The sequence below is a fragment of the Thermobia domestica genome, chromosome 17 (genome assembly GCF_964235325.1).
Source record: "Thermobia domestica chromosome 17, izTheDome1.hap1.1, whole genome shotgun sequence".
NCBI lineage: Eukaryota > Metazoa > Arthropoda > Insecta > Zygentoma > Lepismatidae > Thermobia > Thermobia domestica.
Window position 1 is genome coordinate 110,481,961 of NC_137470.1, and position 25,536 is coordinate 110,507,496.

Here is a 25,536-nt window from a genome sequence, read left to right on the forward strand (position 1 = left end):
TCAATTTAAACAAAGGTTTGTTAACAATTACGTTTTTTAAATTATATTATTATTATTATTATTATTATTATTACAAAGGGTTAACAAATAGTATAGTGATTATGGAATTATCCCCTCACGGGATACCAATTCTACTACCCTATCCACAGCTCAAGTGGCACGATAGAGAAAGGGAAAATGACTTACAGAGCGAATGCGACCTCCAGTTCCATTGTTTTCTACAAGAAGTGCTGTTGCTTGGCAATTGAATGCTTGGCTGCTTGGAACGTAATGCGATGATCCGCGCTGCTTTTACCCACCTTTTTTTATTCGAAAGTTTATTTTAACGTTTAGTTTTATCTTTAGGGTTTAATTCCACTTGAATAATTATTTACCTGAAGATTGGGTGTTTGCATGCCGGATTATGATTTGCTCGTTATTTTTGGTTTAGTTCAGCTTATTATTTGTTTTTATTTATTACCATTTAATGTCTTCTTTAAATGTAGTCTTCGAGGAGTGAAATTATGAACATATTTTAGAGTCGTCTGCTATCTTAAAAGGTTTTTATCACTTAAATGACAATTTTTTTCTTCCTTCCTGGCGAGTTTGTGACAAATATAATTCTTGATTATTTCGGCTAGGTACCTTAATCACAAATACATAACATTTTTTTTAAAGGCTCTTTGGAGAGAAGTGATCAATGAAGATTTTAAATTTGCTCTGCAAAAATTGTCGAAATCAAGATAAGGTTGTTCGATGAAACTAAAGGTTAGATATGCAGTGTGTTTCTAACCACTATTCTTTTAACTGTATTGTATAAATTATAGTTATTTACTAATGGTAGATCTCCCTCGTAGCTATATATGATTAACGTACGCGCTTTAGGCCCGGGAGACCCGGGTCAGATTTCCCGCCGACAGTTCGGAAGCCACTTTGAACTGTAGATCCACGTCTTACACAGCTTCGCTGCTGAAAGGAACGCTAAATTCTAGTCAATCCAATCCAATTCACAATGGTACCCATAATTTACTTAAATTTACTTGGTGACAAGTTGATTTTTTTCTATAACAATAAAATCTAAGTATAAATCTTCCCTTTCTCTGTTACTTTTCGAAGAATGTAAAACTTTCTCTTGTAAAAGGTTACGGTTTTAAATGCTAAGAAAGATCTGATATGTTTTCATTCCTCCCCCTCCCCTAATGTGTTCACTGATCCTGGTCGATATAGGACTTATACATAACTGATTTATGTATTTGAAGTATATTTCGTCGCTGCGCCTCAAAAAACCGCTATGTGCAGAAATGACAACTTTTCAGGAGAAGCAAACACAACCGCTGTTTATTTGAAGCGCACAAGGCGAAACGGCAGCCACTGACCAAGTGAAAAAGGAATGTGTGTTTAATATACTTCACAATATTTATAAAAAATTATTTTTTTTTTCTTACATTTTCTTGTTCGAGAAAATACTCCATGTGTTGTTTCCTTTTACATAGCGGATTAAAAGTATCAGATCTTATCTCGTTTTACCCAGTGATATACATATATTTTCCTTATTAAAAAAAAAAAAAAAAAAAAAAAAAAAAAAAAAAAAAAACCACTTAGGATACACATATTGGAATATAAGGGAGATGCAATACAACTTTCTTCTCATAATGTAGTATATAACTAATTTTCAACAAAAATGTAACAAGACCGCTTTAAGATGCATAGCGACGATTTCAATTATAAACTCACACATAATAAATTGAAAACAGAAACGGTAATTTAAAAACAAAAGAGAGAAAATATAAACAACGATGTAAGTTTTGAGATGTAAGGTATAAAGATTCTTTATGCATACATTTTGAGAAACTCAAACGTTCAGTCGTCTTCCCTCGAAACAAAACAATACCCTGCCGCACAACTCATCTGTCAATGTGCTCTTCAACACTGCCTTATATCCAAAACCTCAAAAAGCAAGCTATTTCCTTATATATAGATGGTGTGTATTTTATTGAAAACAAGAAACTTCTTTAAAAAAATAAATAAATAAAAATAAACTCACTTGAACTTAACGTCTTTTTTTGTTAAATTTTCACGACTGTAAAGTTAAGTTCATACCCATCCTTCTTTTTCTTAGAAGTTTGATGATAATGTTTAAATTTTCGGAGTCTAAAATCAAGTAAAGAAGGAAAGTCTCAGACCTGTACAACCACACACAAATGACAAAATCCCTGGTTTGATCCCCATCAAAGTAAGTTTGTGGTGGACAACATTGTGTCCGTGGGTTTCCTCGGGGTATTCCTGTTGCCTCCCACATCTCATTCCACCAATTCTCCATCATCATTCACTTGCCTTAAGCATCCGTCTCCTCTAGCCTAATGAACATAGTCGTGGGACGTTAAACTAAAAGATCTCATTTCATTTACAAGTGACAAATTAATATATTCCCAATGCAGAAAACTATCAACTACCCAACCATCTTCTTTGTGCGAAACAGCGTGACAATCTTATGCAAACACACTATATCTTTAGTAAGGTGTACAGTCTTATTAAACAAGAAATCCAGCTCTATTTGAAAAGGCCTGTGCTTGATGATGTAATTGAGTCAAAGAAACGTACGGGTACTGGAATGTAACCATTAATGAAAAGGTGGGTGGTGAAGTTTCTTGCACAAGACCAGACAATCGGCAGCAAATATTATCTGAATAACTTAAGAGGTGTTTTCTTTTCTATTTTTTCTAATTGCTAACACAAATCTAATGAAAAATACAGGTATATAAGAAAACAATCTATTCTTTCGTAAACGAGTATCTAGCGTAAGTTTTACATACCTTATTGCTGTGTATATAATAAAGGCCATTCAAAAGCTGTTGCATTACTTTCTTTATTTCTCCTAAGCTGAACTTAACATTAACATTTGACAACAAGCCAGCTAGGTCGTGCTCACAAAAATCAAATACTAGGTAAAAAGTGGATCGAAACCTGTTGAACTGGGATGCTAGAAGGAGAAAAAAATAATGATAAAAATTACTTTTCATTGTATTCATTGCACTACATTCACAATCAATGTAAGACTCAAAATTATAAGATTACTGCAATAGAAAAACATCCCATAGACGCACATAGAAAAATCTTTTAATGATCACAATAATACCGGTAACAATTATGCAATTCAGTAACAGTTGTTGAGCACAAGTAAGCCTTGACAAACCATTAACTTATGTACACATTTCTTTGTTGCTCCGTTTAGTCAATTTTGAATTAGAGAATTAATCTCTGAGCAAATTCCTACCAAAATAACGTAGTATTTAGGTTACAGAAGAAAATTAACAATTATTTACTTAAAAAGATTTATACGCCTATTCAGGCAATTCAATCTACTTTGTTTTAGTGTGCACCAAAACTCTCAATCATTTCTCTCTCACAAATTATGATAGCAAGAAGCAAAAATAATTTTTATACGAATAAAGTGTCTACTAAAGAAGTATCAATTATAATAGTTAACAATTATATCAGCCTAGGTATGTAAAAAGTATTGGGTCATCCTGAGAGTTTCTACAGTCTCGGCCCATATCATTACAAATAACGACTTCGTCCAACGTAACACGAAATCATTTAAAAGGGCTATTCATTTAATTTCCAGTGTTTTTCTATATTAAAAAAAACAAAAAGGCTCGAAATCCCTACCGCAGATACATGTGGCAACACCTCATGATGGCGTCACAGCGATATTGTTCACCTAAGCCCAAGCATTGAGACGTGATTGCCTGTGATGTGTTGTGTGATCGTTATCAGAGACTGAAAACAAGAGCGAATCTTTGTTAAAATTTTATTTTCAAACTGGAAAAAGCAGCTACAGAGACGTACAAAATCTATTTCAATGAGTCGCGGAACGACCTTTCACTAGTTTGTACGTTATCAAGCTGAAAGAATGTTCGTGGAATACGAACTCTGTCGTAGTCTCCAGTCTATGAGTGGGAATGGAGGGAGAGTAATTCCGCAGTTTAGTGCACTTGTGAGATGTGATCGGCGACTCACTGTTCATGACATTACGGGGAAGTTTTCCATTGCTGCATGTACCCCAATTATGCAAGACGACGAGGGAATGCGGCATGGATTGGCGTAATGCGTGCAGAGAATTTTTACAAAGGAACAGTACACTCGTGTCACCATCAGTAGGTCACTGGACGAAACAGCATCCAGCGATCCAACATTCCTCGCCAGTATCATCACAAAGGGTAAATAAATCATGGATTTATCGGTACGATCCTGCAAGTAATGTCCTCACAAGGGAAGTCACCTGGATCCCCGGGACCCAAAAAGGTCAGACAAAGCCAACTACGTGTGAAAGTGCTTTTGATTTTTTCCTTGGCATGTTCAAGATCGTTCATCACGACTTTTTCTCACGCGGTCAAACTGTCAATAAGAAGGACTACACAGCTGTGTTACAACGGTGACATGATTCCGTTCGTCATAATCGGCCGAATACGTGACATCCGAACAGTTGCATTTGTACAATGACAATGCTCTGTATTACTCTTCAGAAAGTTTCAGGTTTCTTCGCTAAAAACATTATCGTCGCATACCCGCCGTATCTATTTCTGGAGTCAGTGTACTTCTGGAAGGCAGTTTTCACGTTTCTGTGTCGAAAGCAATGGAGGGGTCGAAGGCCGAGAGAAATTAGAATCAGAAGGTTAAAGGTCAGGCGAATAGGAAGAGTGATAGAGAATTATCAGTGCCTAAATGGTGTAATTTCTGCATAGTCATTCATGTAACGTGCGGTATAGCATTGTCGTATAAAATGATTGGACCAATTCGACTGACACATGCTGGCCGTTATACTATCAATTTTTGATACTGGCTAAATTTCTGGAGCAACAGCTCTCAGGGGTGGCCAGACTGCCACTCATAAGTTCGAGGTGATGTGTGGTTAGCACATCGGCTCCCCTCGCCGTTAGTGTCGACTTTCTAGACAGGATTCCGTTACTTCTTTCTTTCAAGTAGGTCCCCACTTGTTCTGACGACGCTGGATGGACGCCAACGCCATCTGCTGAGGACAAACGGTCATCTACATTTCCTCCAACCTACATCCGGCACAATTTGACTTCGTTGATTTCACGAGAAGCGGTATTCCAATGCGCCTATACGGTGTTGGCTTCAATATTTGATACATAATATCCGATTCATTGCTACAAGACACTACCGTGTTGCCAAAAATTCTGTCGGAAAAAGCTGTAGTAAAACAAGCCAGAAGCCAACTATCTTTTTGGATGGAGATCAAACTTTGGCATATATCTCGGAGGTTCCTCTGCATTAAGGCACTGAACTTTTCGTTTCTTGTAATTGTAGAGGATCCATTTTCCATTGTATGTGATCAGTCTATCAAAACGTGATCACTGCTGTTCCCTAACAGAAAAGAATAGCCTGTCTCCAAACGAGTCAGCGTCTGATTCTCAGTAAAATCATGTGGAAATCAAGTATCGAGCTTTTATTATTATTATTCCTATTGCCCGCAAATCCACGCACAAAGTATCTTGTGAGAAAACATGTCTCGTTAACTCCATATAGGTTTTCTTTGGATTTTCCTCAACCAAACATCTAAACTCATTGTCAATTGTAGTAGAGGGCCTTTCCCTGCAAAGGGCGTCTTCGAGCCTCGTGTTGCCAATTTGAATTTTGCAAACTATTCTTGCAGTGATCTTGTTTTCAGCGAACCATTTCCAAATTCCTTTGTCAATACTTTGAGCTATCTTGAGTTGCACTTCTCCCGAATTTGAACTCATGCTAATAGGCAAAACAGCTACTTGCTCATTTCCATTTTAAAGAGCTGAAAAGTGAAATATCTATTAATTATAAACAATGGTATATATTGAGTAAAGAGTGAGCCTACGATTTGCTGAGAATCAGCAGAAGTCATATATATATTTAAGGCACAAAAATTGGTTCTGAAATGAGTAAAAACTTTGAGGATGGCCCAATATTAATAATACAGAGTAAATTTTAAATAGTTTTTCGTAAAACATATATTATACAAAATGTGATCAAAAAATATGGTGAATGATTTTTTTTTTAGCAGCAACTACTGGCGCTACAACCATTTGATGTAATTTGTCCGATAGCCTGATCCGCTGAGACAGGTAGTGTCAAGTTAGAACACGTTCTGACTTGTCAGTCAGCGTTCAGAGCCGCTAGAGTGAGGTTGTGTTTACCATGTATGTCGCGCATCATGGATTTCGAACAACGCGTGAACATTAAGTGGTGTTTCAAGTTGCAAATAAGCGCCAAAGTAACTCATGAAATGTAGAAACTGGTGTATGGCGATAATGCTGTAACTCTGAAGATTGTTTACAAATGGTATGAGCGATTTAAAAGCGGAAATGAGTCGGTAGAAGACAAGCAAGGTTTGAAACGTCCATCAATCTCAAAAACAGACGAAAACGTGCAAAATGTGGCACAAATGATTTGTTCAAACAGGCAAATGACTATTCGAGAGCTTTCCAAAGAACTTAGCATCTCGTACGGGTCTGTTGAAAGCATTTTAACCGTCGATTTGCAAATGATGACAGTGGGTGCGAAATTCGATTTCCGACTTTTGACTGACGAACAGATTTTTGGTCGATAAAAATATTGGTGTTTGTTCAAATCCACAGTATTCTCCGGGTATGGCACCATGTAACTTCTTGCTCTTCTCCCAAATTAAAACCGCACTTAAAGGAGAACGTTTTGACACCATTCCTAACATTGAGAAGGCCACTACAGAGCAACTGAACGCCCTTCCAAAAATGCTTCTAGTCATGAATTCAACGTTGTGATAAGTGCATTGCTAGCCAAGGACAGTACTTTGAAGGCGATTAAATCAAATTCCACGGAAGCTTATTAGTTTGTTTCTAATAAAATTATCCACCGTATTTTTGATCACACCTCGTACATTGTTGATAAACTGTAAACTACTAGGTAAAGATCTAAACTGTAATGCAATATGCATTAACTATAACTTTGAGTTGGTGTATCTGTATTGTATGATATAAACAAAGCGATAAATCATATATACGTATTACAGAAACAAAAGTTCTATAGCTACAGAGAAGAAGATGACTATAAGGAATATCTTAAAAACTTGTATGAACTTCAAACAAGTACAACTCTGTACCAATAGGATAGTTGAATTCTTTCCAAAATTCGTCGAACGGTATCATATTCATACTGTTAACAGTAGGTACCATGCACTGTTTCACCCAGTACTCTGAAACTTCTTGCTCCAATCCTAGAGAAACTGTCTTGTGGGTGGCGCTTTATTGCTTTTTACTCAGCCACTGAACAATAGAACTTTTTTTTTTTTTTCACCAGCACAATGATATAATAAGCATTTTCAAGAAAATAAACAACCATCCTGTTGTGACACAATATTCCAACAATAATAACGCAAATGCAGCTGTTCAACTTTCATCCATATTCTTCACTACTACAAATATTGAGCCTCTACTTATTTAACACCTTTAGATTTATACAACCTTAACTGAGTCTTTATTTCATTTTTAGTAAGTCTATATGTAACAGGTGCTGAAAACGAAAACTGACGTATGGTTCAAATACTGATATCAGACGCAATATTATGGTTTAGTATAAGGTACAATAAGGTCCAAATTTCTGATATTAGGTTCAATAAGGTTCAGAAGTGCTGATAAGAGGTTCAATATCAAGGTTCAGTAAGGTTCAAAAGTGTTGCTGTGAGGCTCAAAGTTCAATTACCTCCAAAAATTCTGATACTAGGTTCAAATCTGATTTCTTGCTGTTTTTACAATAGCTTAAGGATATTCAAGCTTCGGGCAAGGATTCGTGATTTCAAACTAAGCTATTGCTTTGCTTACTAATTTATTCCCAGGATTGTACGCTGAAAACACTGAGGATTACTGATAATTTAAATTTTCACCAAGAACTTCAAAACTGAAAAACAAATCAATTTATTTGATGTGGTTGGATCTTTCAGATTAACGTACTAAATATATCAAACATAATCTTACCAAACATAAAATGTGAATACTCACTATTCTTCAAGTTCTTTTATTGCACTCTATTTATTTTTTTACACTAGATTTCTCAAGTTCCATGAGGCAACACGAACATTTTCACTGACGAATATTTACTCAAGTTCTGTCACTCAATAAGCTACAACTTTCCACACAAATATACGACAGAAATACCAAGAAAATCACTTTTTCAACTTTGCACTTAATGTTGAAACTGGCCTGCTCTCCCAAATTCAGTTGACCTGCAAGAAATCTTGCCAACCCATTCTTACCTGGTAGAATGTGCGGAAAGCCATCCCTAGCTCAAATAGAGCAAGTAATCAGACATTTTATTATAACATGCTTTCGTGCTTGTACTTGTAGGAAAACAAAAAACGTCACTTGTTTTCCTTGTTGATGACTTTACAAAATCATTTAAAGCACACATTCAATAACCATATTTAAGCCACACTGATTTAGTAGCGGAAATCTTACTCTGAAGCACAGAACCATAAGTCTGATACCAAACCATGGCATTTGAGCTCCATTTTATTTTAAGTTTAGCGTATCTTAGCTTCACCTAGACGCGATGCCATAGTTTTATGAGGGGTTAAATTAAAAATAAAATCTGACCAAACCAACTTACATTAATAACCTGTATGACAGTTTCGGCATATGTTACTGCCGTCATCAAACACATAATTAAGGTACAATCTAAGGCTACAGCTTATAGGTCTTAGAAAATGAGAAGAAGTCACTTCTGACAAACAATACGATTCTTCCTCGCATTTTTAGTTATATATTTTTATTTAGGTACAGACCTCAACTTTTAACCAGGCAGACACTTGTGTTATCTTGCCCTCATATCTTACATTACACTGCATGTTTGTCTTTTTGTCCTCTTTCTTTTATATCTGATCTAATACCTTCTTCCCTCATGAACTCGGTGTTTCATAAGGACGCAAAATACATAAATCCCTTGTTCCACAATCATTAATAATTAGTTCAATTCATTAATCTCATATTTCTCTCTCTCCTTTCTCTTGTTATCCACTGTGTTTCTGTCCACTTCTTTACAACCAATTTGTTCTTTTCCTTCTATGTGGAATATAAATGGCATGTACTTTTACCGGGTATCGAATCCAAGATTTGAGCTCTTGTCAGTAATACACTGGTGCCTACTATACACCAGTCTGAGTTGAAAATCTCATTCTATTTTCCCACCGTTAGCTGTGAAATAGCTCTTGTCCCACTCTCCTCTTTACCCTCTGAAACTTGAAAGATGCATTCTTCGTGACAACCTAACTGAAATAGTTGAAAAAGAAAACTGAAATGTAAAACAAAGGAAAACATTATCAAAACTAAATAAAAATTTTAATAAGTCAGTAACCTCTCTGCAGCCCTCTGTACGAATTACTGTTCGATGCAGGGTTCATAAATGGAACGTACTTAGTTCGCCAATATGGATCATATCTACTTTGATTCCAATACGTACCGTCGCAGAATTCATCCGAACCTAGGATGATAGAGATTCATTACTACATAAACAGTATCATCAGTCTTGTAATATTTGGAACTAGGAGGGTTAGGATTTTTAGGGATAGTTTTCGCAGGATAAAAGGAAAGGAAAGGGTGGTAAAATAAGGCGGCAAAAGGGTATAAAGGGTATTATTTCCTTCAACGATTTTGACAACTGCTTAATGTAATTACGCAATCTCTATTAAATATAGAGATGAATAGACTAGTTGTCACCACAGGAAGGTAACCAATAGAGGTACTTCTGAATATTAAGCATCTCTTAAGTCGATGAATGTTTCAATTTGGAGATACAACTTCTTTGGAGATGCTAAATCTTCTTTTCACGTTCGCAGAGACCTGTAGCGGGAAACTTCATATTCAATCGCAATGTCGACGCTGGAATTGCAAATTCGGATCCTTCTGAAGATTACCTATAACCTTTTCTTTGGCAAAGACATTCACCTTTGCCTCAAGGAAACAAATGGCCCACTTTCCTCTTTCTAAACGTTGTTGTTCAACATTTCTAGTTGCAGCCGCTGAGCCGTAGATACAAAACAGTTCTGCCTGCAAATCTCTGGCTGAAAAAATGTTGATGCGCGTTGGACAATGCACCTGATCCAGAGAAAGCACGAACTGCTTGATTTTGTCAAAATTCCTGCACAATAAACAACATTCTCAATCTACGATGACCAGAAAATTTGGATTAAAAAAAAAAAAAACACTAATAGAAGAGCAGAAAAGGGGACTGGTGATATGTTAAGGGGAGAAAACGAGTAAAGAGCCCAAATTACCTCTATTCTCAATTGGAAGTAACATTTGACTCATCGAATACTTTCAGAGATCTCGATTTCCGTTCAGAAGAAAAAGGGTGCACCTAAAAATCCTATCCCTAGTTATCAAACTATATTGAATATCTCATACACATACACACACACACTCACACACGTTACTAATTTACACATAATTTATTTAAAATTACACACGTTGAAATTATAATCCAAAATATTCTAGGGTAGTTACAATACTAATCTGTTGATTTTACAGTACGCATTGATTTGTATATATATAGTTTCAAATTAATAAGTCATTATTTCAATGTTCATAATGCAAATCAAAACGTAAGTAGAGTGGACAAAGACAGATAGGTAGGTAGGTAGACAGAACAAAATATTCACAGATTTATTTTGTTTGTTTTGTTTTAAGCGCAATAATGCAAAGAGCATGTAGGCGACTAAATGGAGATTTTCAGTAATTTATTTTGATTTCTTTACTATATATATATATATATATATATATATATATATATATATATATACAGCATATGAAATAAACAAATAAATAAATAAATAGGCATACAATCTTCCTTCTTATATTACGCAATATTAACTAAGTTAACAGGTTTTGAATAGTATTTTAAGCCACTGCTACTAAGAACATCCTCGCGTTATGTTTCTGGAGAAATGACGTAAAAACTGTTTTACAATCGATCAAAAGTTGAAGGGGCAATCTGCATATAATCTTACAGCAAATCGGGAGAAGGCAAATAGATGGATGCCGATGTAGTTAATAAAGAACCAAATAACGAGTTAGGTGAACACAGATACAAATACTGTAGGATTTAGATTTCTGGGTTTTCGGCATCTATGGCCATTTAGCCCGTCACGTATGAGGGACGACGTCCCTCAGCGAGCACACTATCCGGGAAAAGGGAAGGAAGAAAGGAAGCGGCCTGGGGCCTATATGTTAGGTATTATCCCAGCATATGTCTGGTGTGAATGAGAAAAACCCAGGAAAACCTCATTCAGGATGGCTGGCCTAAGAAAGTTTTTTTTTTTTTTTTTTTTTTTTTTTTTTTTTTTTTTTTGACCGAAAACCAGAGCCCGCTCGCGCCGAAGTCGAGAGCGTTGGCGACTACGCTACGCGGGGCCATACAAATATTGTACTGTTCCATTAAGTAGCACTTTGCTACAGCTGAAGAGGAAAAAAAAGGATTACAGACTTGTGCGAATGTCAGACAAGAAAGTTGTAGATTGAAGAAGTTCGCACAAAATTTCGCAGCAATTCAGTCCTATTTGTTGGTAAAGACCATTTTAATGTAATTATGGTAAATTCAATGAAAACTTTAAGAATACATGGTTACATTTTTTGAAAACTTACAGATAAAATCTATTAATTATCAAAGCAAAACTAACGTTTAAGGAACTGCGTAGGCAACAAGTATTTAGGTCATTTGTGTGCACAGAAACAGCGTTTAAAATGTGATTCACACTATGCAATTGTCCAAGCTTAATTAGTAGTTGAGTAAGTTGGACTGAGATTTAGCATCATTTTCAGCATTAAGTCTATACAAGACATGGATCTACACTTAACGTAGGATCCGAAACACATGGATTCATACCTGGAATCGAATCCTGATCTCCCGTACCCAAGACACGTATGCTAATCATATAACCACTAGGGAGCTGCAAAGCTAGCTTGTATTGACCACTTAGCAAAGGTTCGTGTGTGTTTTTGCCAGGGTGGAAAAAAATCATGATTTTTTTAATAAAAATCATTTTTGTTGATTTTTTTGATTTAAATCGATTTTTTTGATTTAAATCAAATCTTTCTCCTCGTATAATACAAGTCGCGAACTGGAGAAAAAACATTAGGAATTAATATTAAATGACAATTATGCCATTTAAGTGAAAGTATTTTGGTTTAATTTCGAATTAATTCTCAATCGTTAACCTATTTCAATCCGAAACAATATTTCTTAAGCATTAAGGAAAAAACGTACAGCAACGTTTATCAACATGACACTTTTCTTTTCACGAAAGTTCCTGATATTTGGCAGGAGTATATTTTTTAAAACATCGAAACTACCCAGCGGCACGAAATACATCTAAAGTACATAAATTTCGCCCAAAATTAACTGTTTAACTCTATGGACTATGGAACCCGGAGGTTCATTGCCGCGTTCACGGAAACTCTCCACTGACTTCTATCCTTAGCCAACTGGATCTAGTTTCCACTTTGTATTCCTATTTCTGCGAGATTCATCTTAATATTGTCCTCCCATCAGCGCCTAGATCTTCCTAATGGCCGTTTTCCGATTGTCTTTCAGTTAAGAATTTGAAAGTGTTCCTATTTTCTTCCATCCTGGCTACATGACCTGCCCACCTGAGTCTCCTAGACTTGATGACCCTAGCAATGTTTGGTAAACCGTAAAAATTAAGTAGTTCCTCGTTATGAAGTTTCCCCCATTCCCGCTCCTCTTGGGTCTGAATATTCGTCTCAGGATCTTGTTCTCAAATACTTTCAGTCTACGTTCTTCCCTCATAGTAAGCGACCATGTTTCGCAACCATACAGAAGCAGGGTGTCTACCAGTCAGGGAATTTGCAGGGTCGGCAAAATGTCAGGGAATTTCATTGTGTATCAGGGAAAAATCTTTCCCAGGCTGTGAGGGGTGAAGAAATGCCACTAAAATAGTCATAAATTATAGATAAATGAATTGGTTCATTTGTACGTTTGTAGAATATTGTATAAGCATATAAACAATGGTGAAAACTTACAGTTCACTTTAAATATAAGTTAGGGGCGCGGTGGCTCACTGGTAGAGCGTTCACCTCCGGTGCTTGGGTTCCCTGGTTCGATCCCAGCTTGAACCGTGTGAACTTTGTGGTGGACAAACACCATGGTCGTGGGCTTTCTCGGGGTTCTTCTGTTTCCTCCCACTTCCATCATTTCATTCATTACTCATCATCACCGTCTCCTTTAGCCTATCCGGCATAACCGTGGGACGTAAAACTGAAAGATTTCATTTTCATGATTTAAATATAAGTTACTTTTCATGAGTTACTAAGAAAAAAAGAATGACAGAGTCAGGGAAAATTATAATTTTGTCAGGGAAAGTCATGGAATTTGATTATGCTTGCTTGCTAGACACCCTGAGAACAACAAGCATATATGTTTTAATCTTCAAATTCCTGGACAGAATTCGTGACAAGAGATTTTGAACTGAATAATAGCACGAATTCCCTGCTTTTAGTCGACATTTAATTTCTTCGTAGATATCGCTTTCGTCTGTTAATATTGATCCTAGATATTTGAAAGAATCCACTTTATCAAAAGTATTATTCGATATTTTAACGCATCCAAAATTTGCCGTATTACGATCCCGAGGAACTTCGTTCTATGTATTTAGTACATAAATTTCGCCTAAAGTTTTATATATTTATTTATTTTTTGTTTCGGAAAGGGGATCGGGCCCCTCTAAATACGCCCCTATTATCTGGAAACAAACAAATAGACGTGGACATAAAAGAATTTTTGTCTTAAATGTCGATGGTGATTTCTCCGTTGGAATAGTTAACGATTTAAAAACCCTATGTTACGAAAACAAGAAAGCAGGATTCTCCCGTTACCCGTTCAAAACGGGAATTTTCCTAATCATCCTCTGCATGATACTCGTTTTCATACTGTGTTGTACATACATTTGAGTCTCATTGTATTATGATTATTATCTTCCATAATCGAAATAACAGAACAGAAACGGGATTTTACTTATTTTCACTTTAAATTAATTTATTTCGAAATTTGATTTAAATCAACGATTTTTATTAAAAAAATCAAGTGATTTAAATCTTGATTAAAATCGTGATTTAAATCAGACTGATTTAAATCAATCCACCCTGGTTTTTGCACTTGCCTTTTTTTATGCGCATACGCAACGTCGGCAACATTGGTAAAAGTATTCGTTTCTATGGCATATTTTTGCACGCGCATTATAAATCTGTACAGAGTTAGTAGTGAGGCGTCACGAAAATAAGAAATGAAATGAAATCTTTGAGTTTTACCTCTCACGGTAATACAGGGTGCGCTAAGGGAGACGGTGATGATTGGAAATTACTGAGATGGTGGAATGAAGAAAGTGGGAGGAAACAAGAAAACCCACGCACACGGTGTCTGTCCACCACAAAGCTCACTTGGCGCGAACTGGGATCGAACCAGGGACTCCATACACCAGAGGTGACGAAAATAAGAATGTAGAAGGCACTAGGATGCTATTTAAAAAAATGACTGAACTCGATAATTAAGTAAATAAGTAACATATATATTTTAACTTCTCCCTGAACATGTTCTACATCTATTAAGTCGTTGGTATCTTTTCTCCTTTTAGTTCCGTAATAATCTCTATTTCACGTGAAGAAATCCGCAACCGTGAAAGCATCCAAAGCTGGCAAATTTCAAAGACCTAGTTTAACACATAGGTCGTTCACAATTGTGTAATATTTCCACAGTATCCATGCTAGGCAAAGCCAGAAGTCATCTACACTTTACACTTCTGACGTGGACGTGGAAAACATTGCGTTTTTATTTATTTATCTTATGTTTCTTTTTCGCGGAAAATTCTGACAGTACTTTTACCCTGATATCTCAAAAGAACTGAAAAATGTTTGAAGAAATATTTTAAGAGATATTTTACGTATACAGTGAAACCTCTCTAAAGCGGACAGCCGTGGAGAATCAATAATTGTCCGCTATAGAGAGGTGTCCGTCTTAGAGAGGTTTTGATATTTTCTTACATAAATTAGTAAAGAAGGTAATATGCAATTAGTAACAATATTTTTGGATGAATCATGTATTCACGAATATTACCAAAATGTTACTGTATCTGTGTTGTCCTCTGCTGTTCAATACTCTATGTTCGAGGCACAAGATGGAAATAAGATGTTATAGTTCTCTGCACTTTACACTTACGTTTTCAGTATGTCGCTTTAATTTGTGAGTTAACTGCAGTCTAGTGGTGTCTTTTTTGTGACAATATGCGTACCCGCGAGCAAAAACTACCGAACTTGTCTTCTGCTTGGTTAGAGATTCCAGCAGGACAGTAGAATAACGTGTTATTCCAAACGGCGGGCAACTGTCAATCACTTTTGTGTCTAAAACAGCTTGGGTGGGAGTGGAATGCAAACAAAGGACATGAGAGTGTTGTTAAACAGAGACTCTTCGTCTGGATTGTTGTGTAGACAGTTGAGGAGACAAAATGTCACAATTGTTTCTTGGTGACACATGAATGAATTACTAAAAATGTATTTTTACAATACTTTTCAACTTATTTATAGAGAAAGTGTCCGTAATATGGAGTAAATAATACCTATAAAGGACAGAAAAGACTGTCCGTGTCCGTATTAGAGAGTGTCCGCTTTAGAGAGGTTTGCCAATATGTTTTATCCTATTATATTGTTTGGGGATTACAAAATATGTCCGTTACGGGAGGTGTCCGCTTTATAGAGGTGTCCGTTAGTAGAGGTTTCACTATATTAATTTTTGGATTTAAATTTTAAATATGTATATTAGTGGAAATTCCCATTATCGTCTGAGCAACGGAAATTGAGAAGTGTTATTGGCAAACGAAGAAAGTGAATGAGGTGCAGCGATAATTGAGACGTTGTAGACTCGAGTGTGATTCACCAGCACAAACATGCCTATCATCAATTAGAAGAATCCGTAAAAAGCTTGGGAAAGACTCAACAGTAGACGGGCTTCCAAAGAAATCCTGGTGAAGGCTGTGTTCCCGAAACTAGTATCAGTAAAACTAGCAAAATTTGCATTTTGCGGGGTGATGTAAAGCGGAAGCAACACAATCCAAGATTCTTGCAACTCTTTTGAAAGAGATGGCGATCAAGATATGCGTGTGGAATTTTGTGAACTTTTGACATGTGTCCTGCTGAACTGGTAACCAATGTTGCTTTTCCATTTACCTTAGGGTGCCTTACTAGTGTGGAGCCTAAACGGCTGGTGAGTAAAAAAACTGAACTATTTTTAAGATTGAAAACTACCTATTTCCAGCAACTTTTCTCTCTTTCCAATTTTTCGTATTTCCACTCATAACACTTGTCCTCTGGCCCCTGTGTTAAAAAAAAAAAGCCCCGATCCAAAAATGAGTGAAGTTGTGCCCCCTAGAACTGCAACAGAACATTTTCGATTTTTTCTATTTATTTTATTTATGGTAGTAACTTTCAAGGCCTGAAGACCACAAAATTCAGGTTACAGGTGAAATGAGAAACTGAATTTTTTAATGAATACGCCTTGAGCATCCTAGTAGTTAGTTTTAATTACTTTTTATTTTTTTTAAACGTTCGAGTAACGGTTCGGAGGGAGATACGGTGATCGCTAAACGTGGAAAGGGAAAAATGGAATTCAAGATTTCAAAAATCTACAAATATCATAGTCTCTACACGCTGAGAAAGAGATTTCTGAATATTTATTCGTCCGTCTTGACATGTTCTTGTACACATGCCTAGCGGCCATACCGTTCGACGTATTCGAACATATATATATATTTAAACTTAAGATCCTCATTCTTTCCTTCCGAATTTTCTTCTTAACCCTTAAAATCATACCAGTTTGCTGAAGGATAAAAATAACGTATGATTTTCCTAAATGACAGCTCTAATGATTTTGTATATATTTAAAAGACTAGTGTCTAACAATTTTCTCAACAACGTCTGAGGGAATTTTGTTCATATTTTGTAACTATGCATCAATAAACCTATAATATGGCTGACCAATGGATGAATGAACTGAATGACATGTATTTTTAAACATAGTTAGTACCAACATCGAACTAGGCGTTCAGCACACTTGTGGCTTTGTGTACGCACTTTGGCACGGCGGACCCAAGTCCAATTCTCGGCGGGAGCTGATGTGGTTCCGATCCCACGTTAAGTTATAGATTCAAGTCTCATATAGCCTTGCTGCTGGAAGGGTCGCCAATCTCATCAAACAAAACCTTCAAAGTGGGTCTTTGTTATAGTATTTTCATTACAGTGCGTAGTAAGGGGCACCGGAAATTCAAATTTATGCCAAAATCAGAGTATTTCACGTCGCTACAATGGATCATTATTATTCCTTTTTCTTATTTACACTTCATAGAATATTTGTCATTGTTTCTAACATACTTTCTCCCATAAATCACACAATACCAGTGAGGAAACAAAAAACTTACAAAGGAAAATCAGCCACGATATGTCCAACAACAAACTTAGAAAAGAAGAGGAAATTATACGAAAAAGCGATATTTATCACTTGGGTTGAGCTGGGTTCTCACCATTCTATTTCGATTGAAATATGCATCCTAAAGTAAGGTGGAGAGGGGGAGAGTCACATTCAACTTTCAAATATTTCTCACAAAACTGTTTCCCCCGTGCCAGAAACGGGCGATCAGCTGGTCTTCTAATAAAGTTATGTTCTTTAATTAAATGTTAAAAAATAGTACTGTATGTAACAACGATAAGTGTTCCTTAGTTTTGCCTCTCCTCAGGAAATGAGGAATAAAATATATTCTATTACCTTAGGACCAGTGTAATTTTCCATTAAATGGAGCAATAATTATGTGCGGTAAATCATTTTCTGAGACTAATATGAAACTGTTACAAGCATGGTATTTATTCCAATTATAACTTAAGGTGAAAATCACCGTAGGAAATCGAACCCAGAACCACGCGCACAAAAAACACAAGCGATAGCCACTGGACTAGGAGAAAGGACTGCAAACCGCACGTGCTCGTATTAAGAAAAAAACGGAATAAGGTACATACACGAATCCAAGACGCAATCCCATATCTAAACTTCAAAAGTTATGTCAATTTCTTGTATTCAATTTTAAAACTCATCCTGGATATTCAGTGAAGCAACTCAGAATTTAACAGTACAAATTAAATCATGCGAGTTTACTTGCTCAAACATTTAAATGTCAATATTAAAAAGATAACAAAGGTACTATCTTACAAGTGTGACGTCACAGACATGTCGTGTGCATTCCGGGAAATGAGCGGCGGCACACACTTTAGTCAACCCCATTACTGTATCGGTTTTGCATGCGTTTTCAAGACTCACCCCCATTTTATACCTGAAATTTTGCCAAAAAGTGCTTCTTAGATTTGAGTATATATGGTAAAAATTCATACAATACACCGACTCACCACATGCAGTGAAAGAAAGTAAGTAAAAAGAGGACAGCAAAGTTTCCAGAAGATACACTCTTATCGAACTCGATGGACCGCAACAGAAATGCTCACCAGCTCCTATTAAAACAGTGATTAGTTAAATACAGAAGTCAGGAACGGCTCAAATATCTTACTCGTTCCTACGATTATGATGATGATGATTTGTTCATTTACCTTCTTCTTACCTTAACTTCACTAACCCCACCTCAACATGAAATTACGTCAAGTTCACATTACATACATTAATGATACTAGTTCCACAAATAAATTTTACTAGTATTGTAAGCAATTCTCAACATGTACCCCGAGATTAAACTTAAAAGACATGACCGTATTTTTTAATCTTTCATTTTCGTTTAAACACAGATACAGATTATCGTTAAAATTTCTTGTAAAAGACTGTTGAATTTAAAAATGTGTTATTTTGGCTCCATTTATTCCGTTTCTTTCTTTCTCTCTCCTAATATAACGTACACAGTCTTCTTCTTAACTTCTTATGATGACAGTTATTATGAACGAAAATATGTTAATTTAAAATTTATTTCCACAATTTTAAAGCAGACTCCGGCTACACACAGTTTTTAAATTACATATACAGAAGTAATGTTGTTGATTCATATGAAAGTTAAACACCGTGTGCGTGGGTTTTCTCGGGGTTCTCCCGTTTCCTCCCACTTTCTTCATTCCACCATTTCATTAATCTCTCATCTTCACCGTCTCCTTTAGCCTAACCGGCATAACCGTGGGACGTAAAACTCAAAAATTTCATTTCATTTCATTTCATATGAAAGTTTGCATGGTATTTACAAATAGTTTTGTATTTGGGTATACGAATAAATAAATTTATTGAATGTATCAAGTTGTTCAGCAGCGAGGCTATATGAGACTTGTATCTACAACATAATATGCGGTCCGAACCACATGAGATCCCGATGTCAATCGAACCCAGGTCTCCCACGCAAAGAGACGCATACACTATCCACACAGCCACGAGGGAGTTATTGAGTAACATTAAGAGGTCCCATCACGGCGAAATTAAAATACCCCTAATTTTACAGTAATTATATGGTATCTTCAAATAGATAAAAAAGATAATCGAGAAGTGGAACAAGAGCTCGCTAGACAATATTATTTTACCGTTATCACGACTCACTTATCTACTTTCAATTTCCAACCATTTAGAAAATCGACATTTATTTTCGCGTTTTTAAATTATTTCAAACGGAAAGGTACTAGGTGACTCATGATAACAGTACCTCATGCAAAATAATATAGTCTAGCGTGCTATTGTTCCAAATTTCGATTATCTTTTATCTATTTAAAGATATCACATAATTACTGTAAAATTAGGGGTATTTTAATTTCGCTGTGATGAGGTCTCTTTGAAAAAAATATCAGAGTAATTGTGTGAAAGATCAAATATTTAAGTGTGCAACTTTTCGTTACTGATAATATCGATCTACTTGAATATATTGTGTTAGTAGAAGAAATATTTTTGCATAACATTTCTATACTACATCTATTGATGTTATGAGTTTATGCATGCTTTATATTGACTGGAGATGACCAAACTGGAGTTTAGCGTTCCTTTCAGCAGTGAGGTTATATGAAGTATGGACTTACAAACTTGGGATCCGAAGAACGTGAGCTCCCACCGGGAACCGAACCCGGGTCTCCAGCAGCACGTACGCTAACCATATCTATGGCCTTAAGCCCGACATGTATGAGGGTTGACGTCCCTCAGCGAGCACACTATCCGGGAAGTGGAGAAGGGTGGATTTGGCCTAGGGTCTGTAAGTTAGGTACCATCTCGGCATTTGTCTGGTGTGAATGAGACAAACACCACAAACCTCACTCAGGATGACTGGCCTGAGAAAGCTCTTTCGACCGAGAGCCTCCACTGGGAACTGAACCGCCGAACGCTCGCACCAAAGCCAAGAGCGTTAGCGACTACGCTAAGCGGGGCCACTACTTACTTTAAGAAAATGCCGCTAAGGAACATAGAGGAATTCTCATTAAAAATTTCAACAATTAAATGACAAACTTGTAACAAAGTCAGTCCAAGTTAACATTTATAATCATGTGTCACTTTACTTCCTTAAATTGTTAACTAAGAATAATGTCGCAAAGGTAGTATGATGACATACAAATACGTACAAATATAAGAACAGGTAATCATCCACTTAATTTGGAAACAAGTACAGAAAAAAAAAAAAAAAAAAAAAAAAACAACTACTACTACTACTACTAAAGAGTTGACCCTAAATATACCACATTGCACTGAAAACAGAGCAAAATAATTGACTAATAAAAAGTAGAAAACTCAGTGACAAAAGGGGAAACGGGTCAAACCTTTTAAATCAAACATTATAAAGATTTGCTCTCATCAGCTGTCTGAAGATCCTAGTAAAGCTGTGATTGTAGGAGCAAGCGGATTTTTTTTTTCTTTCTTCATGAATGGAGATTTTCATCGCCTTACCCTTTACCAATTTCACTAACTCTGTGGTATATGGAACTCCGAAGGTTCAACGCCGCGTTTACAAAACCTCTGCGCTGACTTCTGTCTTTAACCAGCTGGATTCAGTTTCTACTTTATGTTCCTATTTCTGCTAGATACATCTTAATATTGTCCTCCCATCTGCATCTAGGTCTCTCTAATGATCTTTTTCCGACTGGGTTTCTAGTTAAAATTTTGAAACCATTCCTGTTTTCTTCTATTCTGGCTGCATGGCCTGCCCACACATACTGGCCTTAACACAGTTACGTAAACGGTATAAATCATACAATTCCTCGCTATGAAGTTTCCGTTATTTTCAATTCCCGTCCCTTTTAGGTCCGAATATTCATCTCATAATATTTTTTTTTTTTTTTTTTCAAATTCTTTCAGTCTGCGAAGGTCCGACATAGTAACCGATCATGTTTTGCAATCACAGAGCACTCAGGCATAATTATCGTTTTATATATTTTAAGTTTGTAATTCTTCGACAGAATTCGCGAAGACAAAAGTTTGGAGTGAATAATAACACAAATCCTTGCTTTTAACAATTTCACAATGTTCCACAAAAATCGAAGACTATTTACGAAATTTTCGCGAAACGCTTCTACTTAAATGGGGGAAGGCGTTGACAGATTCGAACACACTATATTCAGAAGCACGTTGAGAGATTCTGGGAAAGCTTCCGAACACACTATATTCAACAACAACAACATAAAACAGATATTTCTGTACAAAAGTTACCGCAGAATGCATATTTAGTTGAGGAAAGGATAAATTCACCTCTTTATTCTTCACTGGGTTGAACTTCATTCATTAGAAATTCCTGCAAAGCCTCGAAAGAAATGTGCTCCATATTGCTCCAAGATTATTATTTATTTATTTTAAAGAAATATAGTGGAACACACTTTTTTTAAATTATAGGTAGCGTAAATTGACCCTTTCATTTCTTGCAGACTTTAATTCCAAGTAGTGACAATGATTAGGAAATCTCAGGAAAAATATACACCATATTACATTAAAATCCAATAATTTTGGTGAAAGTTATGGAGGAAAATTATCGTATTATTTAAATAAAGAAACTTTCAACCTTTGATAAAATTATCCTACTTCACCCGTTTATTACTGATCAATATCAACCGCAGCCAATAGCGATGATCGGAATGCCATAAAAATATACAAAGTTTTATCAAAAAAGAATAATATTTACGTAGATTTGTCTTGCATGTATATCCACAGATGCAACAAGAGGTGGATTTTAACCATTTCTTCTTGATGGATTGCAACCATAAACAATAGGATTCCTTCGAAAGATTGCAAAAAGATATACCAAGTTTCACTAAAATCGGTTAAGTTTTACGAGAGATATCACGAAAAAGAAGGACGGAGACACTTTGTTGTTTGTCCACTTATAAAGTTTATTTCAACATGTTTCCCAAGGTGTAATCAATAAGCACGCGCCTATTTCGCATGCAAGTACCATGATCCATCTCGCAAAAGAACGAAAATAACCCCCTTGGAAAACTGCATAATAGGAAAATTATTCACGTACATTTAACTTTTACAACCCATGATCTATTTGAGATAGAGCAAGTTTCAACGGTTGTATCCCGTTGAGAAGACTTTTTGAGGCGAGTAAGAAAATGAATCGTATAAACAGCTAGTTGAAAGGTTGTTTCAATACTTTTAATGAGTTGAGTGGAGTTGCCGGGCTCTCGCTGGCACGAAAACAGATTAATATTTTTGATTTCTGCCAAGTAGTGACAAATAGGTTAAGAAAATCTACAGACATAAAAGACACCTGGAGCTTCTTGCTTTTTACCATTTCAATTACAGATGTAACTGGCTGCCACATATACCCATAGCTATAATTTAATAAACAAGATTTCGGGCGAGAGAGGGATACTCAAGTTAATAGCATCCTCGAATACTACATTAGATCATTCTTTTTTAAAAAAGGAAAAAAATCATCCCACAAAATACCCAACTAAATAGCTGACTCAATATGGTTTAACAAAGTCGAAAGTTTATTGCCTACTACTAAAGATTACAATCTCTTAACAGAAGAAAGAAAAAAGAGAGAAAGAGGTAGGAACGGCAATTTAAATTTAAATCGTTCCTCTTACGATTTTTCATTATTGACATGACATACGAAACCCACTATTTAAATACTGTAGTTTTGACAAAATAATTTAAAAGTTTGACCTATTTCCCTTTGTTCCTGAACAAGTATGCAGTTATTACTGTACTAGTGCCATCAAATATTAATACTAGTACAGGAATGCTAAATGCATTATACAGCAAAAAATCGTTATATCACGAGCATCTAAAAATTAAATTCCGCTGCGCTACAATTTACAACGATATACGTCCTGTCAAACGACATATGTTTAGCGTGATGGTGCATGGTTACCGCAACAATATTAGCGCTTTTCATTGCCTCACGACAGTCAATGCCGAAAATGTTGCGTTCTCATCAGGAAACGTATCCGGAGCATGCGCACTAACTGGTTCGGTTGGTTGGTTGTTTAAAGAAAGAAAAATACCTTAAGGTTCACGTCTCACGACTACACCTTGTAGGCTACAAAAGCCAATGATTGTGAAAGAGTTGGTGAAATGAAGAATATAAGAGGGAACGGGTAAACCCCGAGAAAACCCACGGACACGATGCTGTCCACCATAAGCATATATGGCCTCGGAAGGAACAGGCACATCTTGAAGTAGAGGTAATCGCTCTACGACTAAGGCATCGTTCCTCCTTGGTCACTTGGAGTTTAATGTTCCTTTCAGCACCGAGGCAATATGAGAAATGGACCTACAGGTTAGCGTAGAATTCGAAGAATATGACCTCCTATCACGAAACTAACCTGGGTTTCCCAGACCGAAGATACAAACGCTATCCATACACCATACAGCTAGAAGGGACCGTTCAGCTACAAGGGAAAACATATTAACCGGCATTCCAAAAAGAAATAAAGGAAAGGTTTTTACTGAGATAAGTTCGATTTTCAATATCTCATAGAACTCCAAACATTTTAAACGTATAGTTATACATTTACGTATCCACTTATTGTGGTCAGTCTTCCAACACGTACGGAAAAAATACACGAGTAAATTTTCACGTGTTTTCACTTCGTTGTAAATTTAAGACTTCGAAACACAGCATTTATGCATTTTTTTTCGAAAGACACTGCACTGCAAGCACAACTTCACTACTAAAATACTACTTGGATGCACTGGTAAGAGGCGTTATGTGATCTAGTCGTGAAGAACACACACACTTCGCATTCAGGTCACTGAAATTGCACTTAACAATTAAGAACATAATGATATAAACTGAAAACACAACTCACACTACTCTCAACGTAAAAGTTCTACATACGGCGTTGGCACAATTTCATATTCACAAGAACATACACGCACTCACTATATTTTACAAAAATCTAATCCGATAATACACTCTGTTCCTTGTAGACACTCGAAACACAACGTCACTACTTCTGCTGCAATAGAAAGACCGCATTAATTTTATTTACCTTTCGTTCTGCAAATTTCGATCAAGTTCACTACATTTTCGTGTTTCAGCAGCTGGAGTATACGAATTTCTCTCAGAGCGGTGATGGGGAACTGGAAAATACAAAGAGATTAATAGTTTATTTTGTGTTAAAATAAAAGAATTTGCTACATTATTATGGTGAAAATGCCTAAGATGGTCAACAGTAGTTACACAAAATATTCCTAATTTATTACGTGTGGTCAATTCCTAATAATAACGTACTGGCCCACCTTTACAATTCAAGGAGTAATAGAACCCAAAGGAGATAAAACAAAATTTAAGATTTCGGAAAAAAAATAGAAAAAATACAGTAAGTTTTTTATTTACCATGTACCATATACAGAGAGGATGAGCTATAAATATTGATACCCTCAGGAGCTTTTAAGCTACAGAGTCCCCCACGTCTATCATTAACATAGTTACCAACATTTTTTTGTACATTATCTAATATCTGTATACCTCTTCTTTAAAACAGCATACATTCATATTTAATACTAATTTATATATATATATATATATATATATATATATATATATACCGTGTTACAAAAATGTGTCACAATAGTTTGGGAACAGGTTTCCCATATCAAAGTAAGAAAAAAGTTTATCTGGACCTGTGCTCAAACGTGGATAGTTTCGGAGTTATAGGGGGCCGAAAACGTGAAACAAATGATACAGAATGCTTCAGTATTTGCACACCAATTTTTAGAGAGGTAGGTGGAGAGTGATCAACCGCTCCCAAACAGCCTCTCTAAAAATGATTGTGCAAGTACCGTAGGTTCTGAGAGATGGATATTTGGATAGCTCACATACTAGTTCCTCAGTGATGTCTTCACCCGACTACGATCGGTCCTATAGTAGTGCAACTGAACCTTTAAAGTTCATTTTTTCACGTTTTCGGCACACTGTAAATACGAAACTATGCATTTCAGACCACAGGTCCATGTCATATGAACTTTTTCTTTTTTTTTCCTATTTTGATGTGAAGAATCTATTCCCAAAATATT

At 36.1% G+C, this 25,536-nt stretch overlaps 1 protein-coding gene across 3 annotated transcripts in view; it reads right to left on the reverse strand.

Annotated features, from left to right (window-relative positions):
• Cdk9 (Cyclin-dependent kinase 9) overlaps positions 1-25,536 on the reverse strand; it is a 57,716-nt gene that overhangs the window by 15,133 nt on the left and 17,047 nt on the right. For all 3 annotated transcript variants that reach the window (XM_081744137.1, XM_081744139.1, XM_081744138.1), the window contains exons 4-5: positions 24,510-24,600; positions 2,793-2,959 (exon numbers count right to left, since the gene is read on the reverse strand). In XM_081744137.1, the coding sequence (XP_081600263.1) occupies positions 2,793-2,959; positions 24,510-24,600 (258 nt within the window). The remainder of the gene's footprint in view (positions 1-2,792; positions 2,960-24,509; positions 24,601-25,536) is intronic.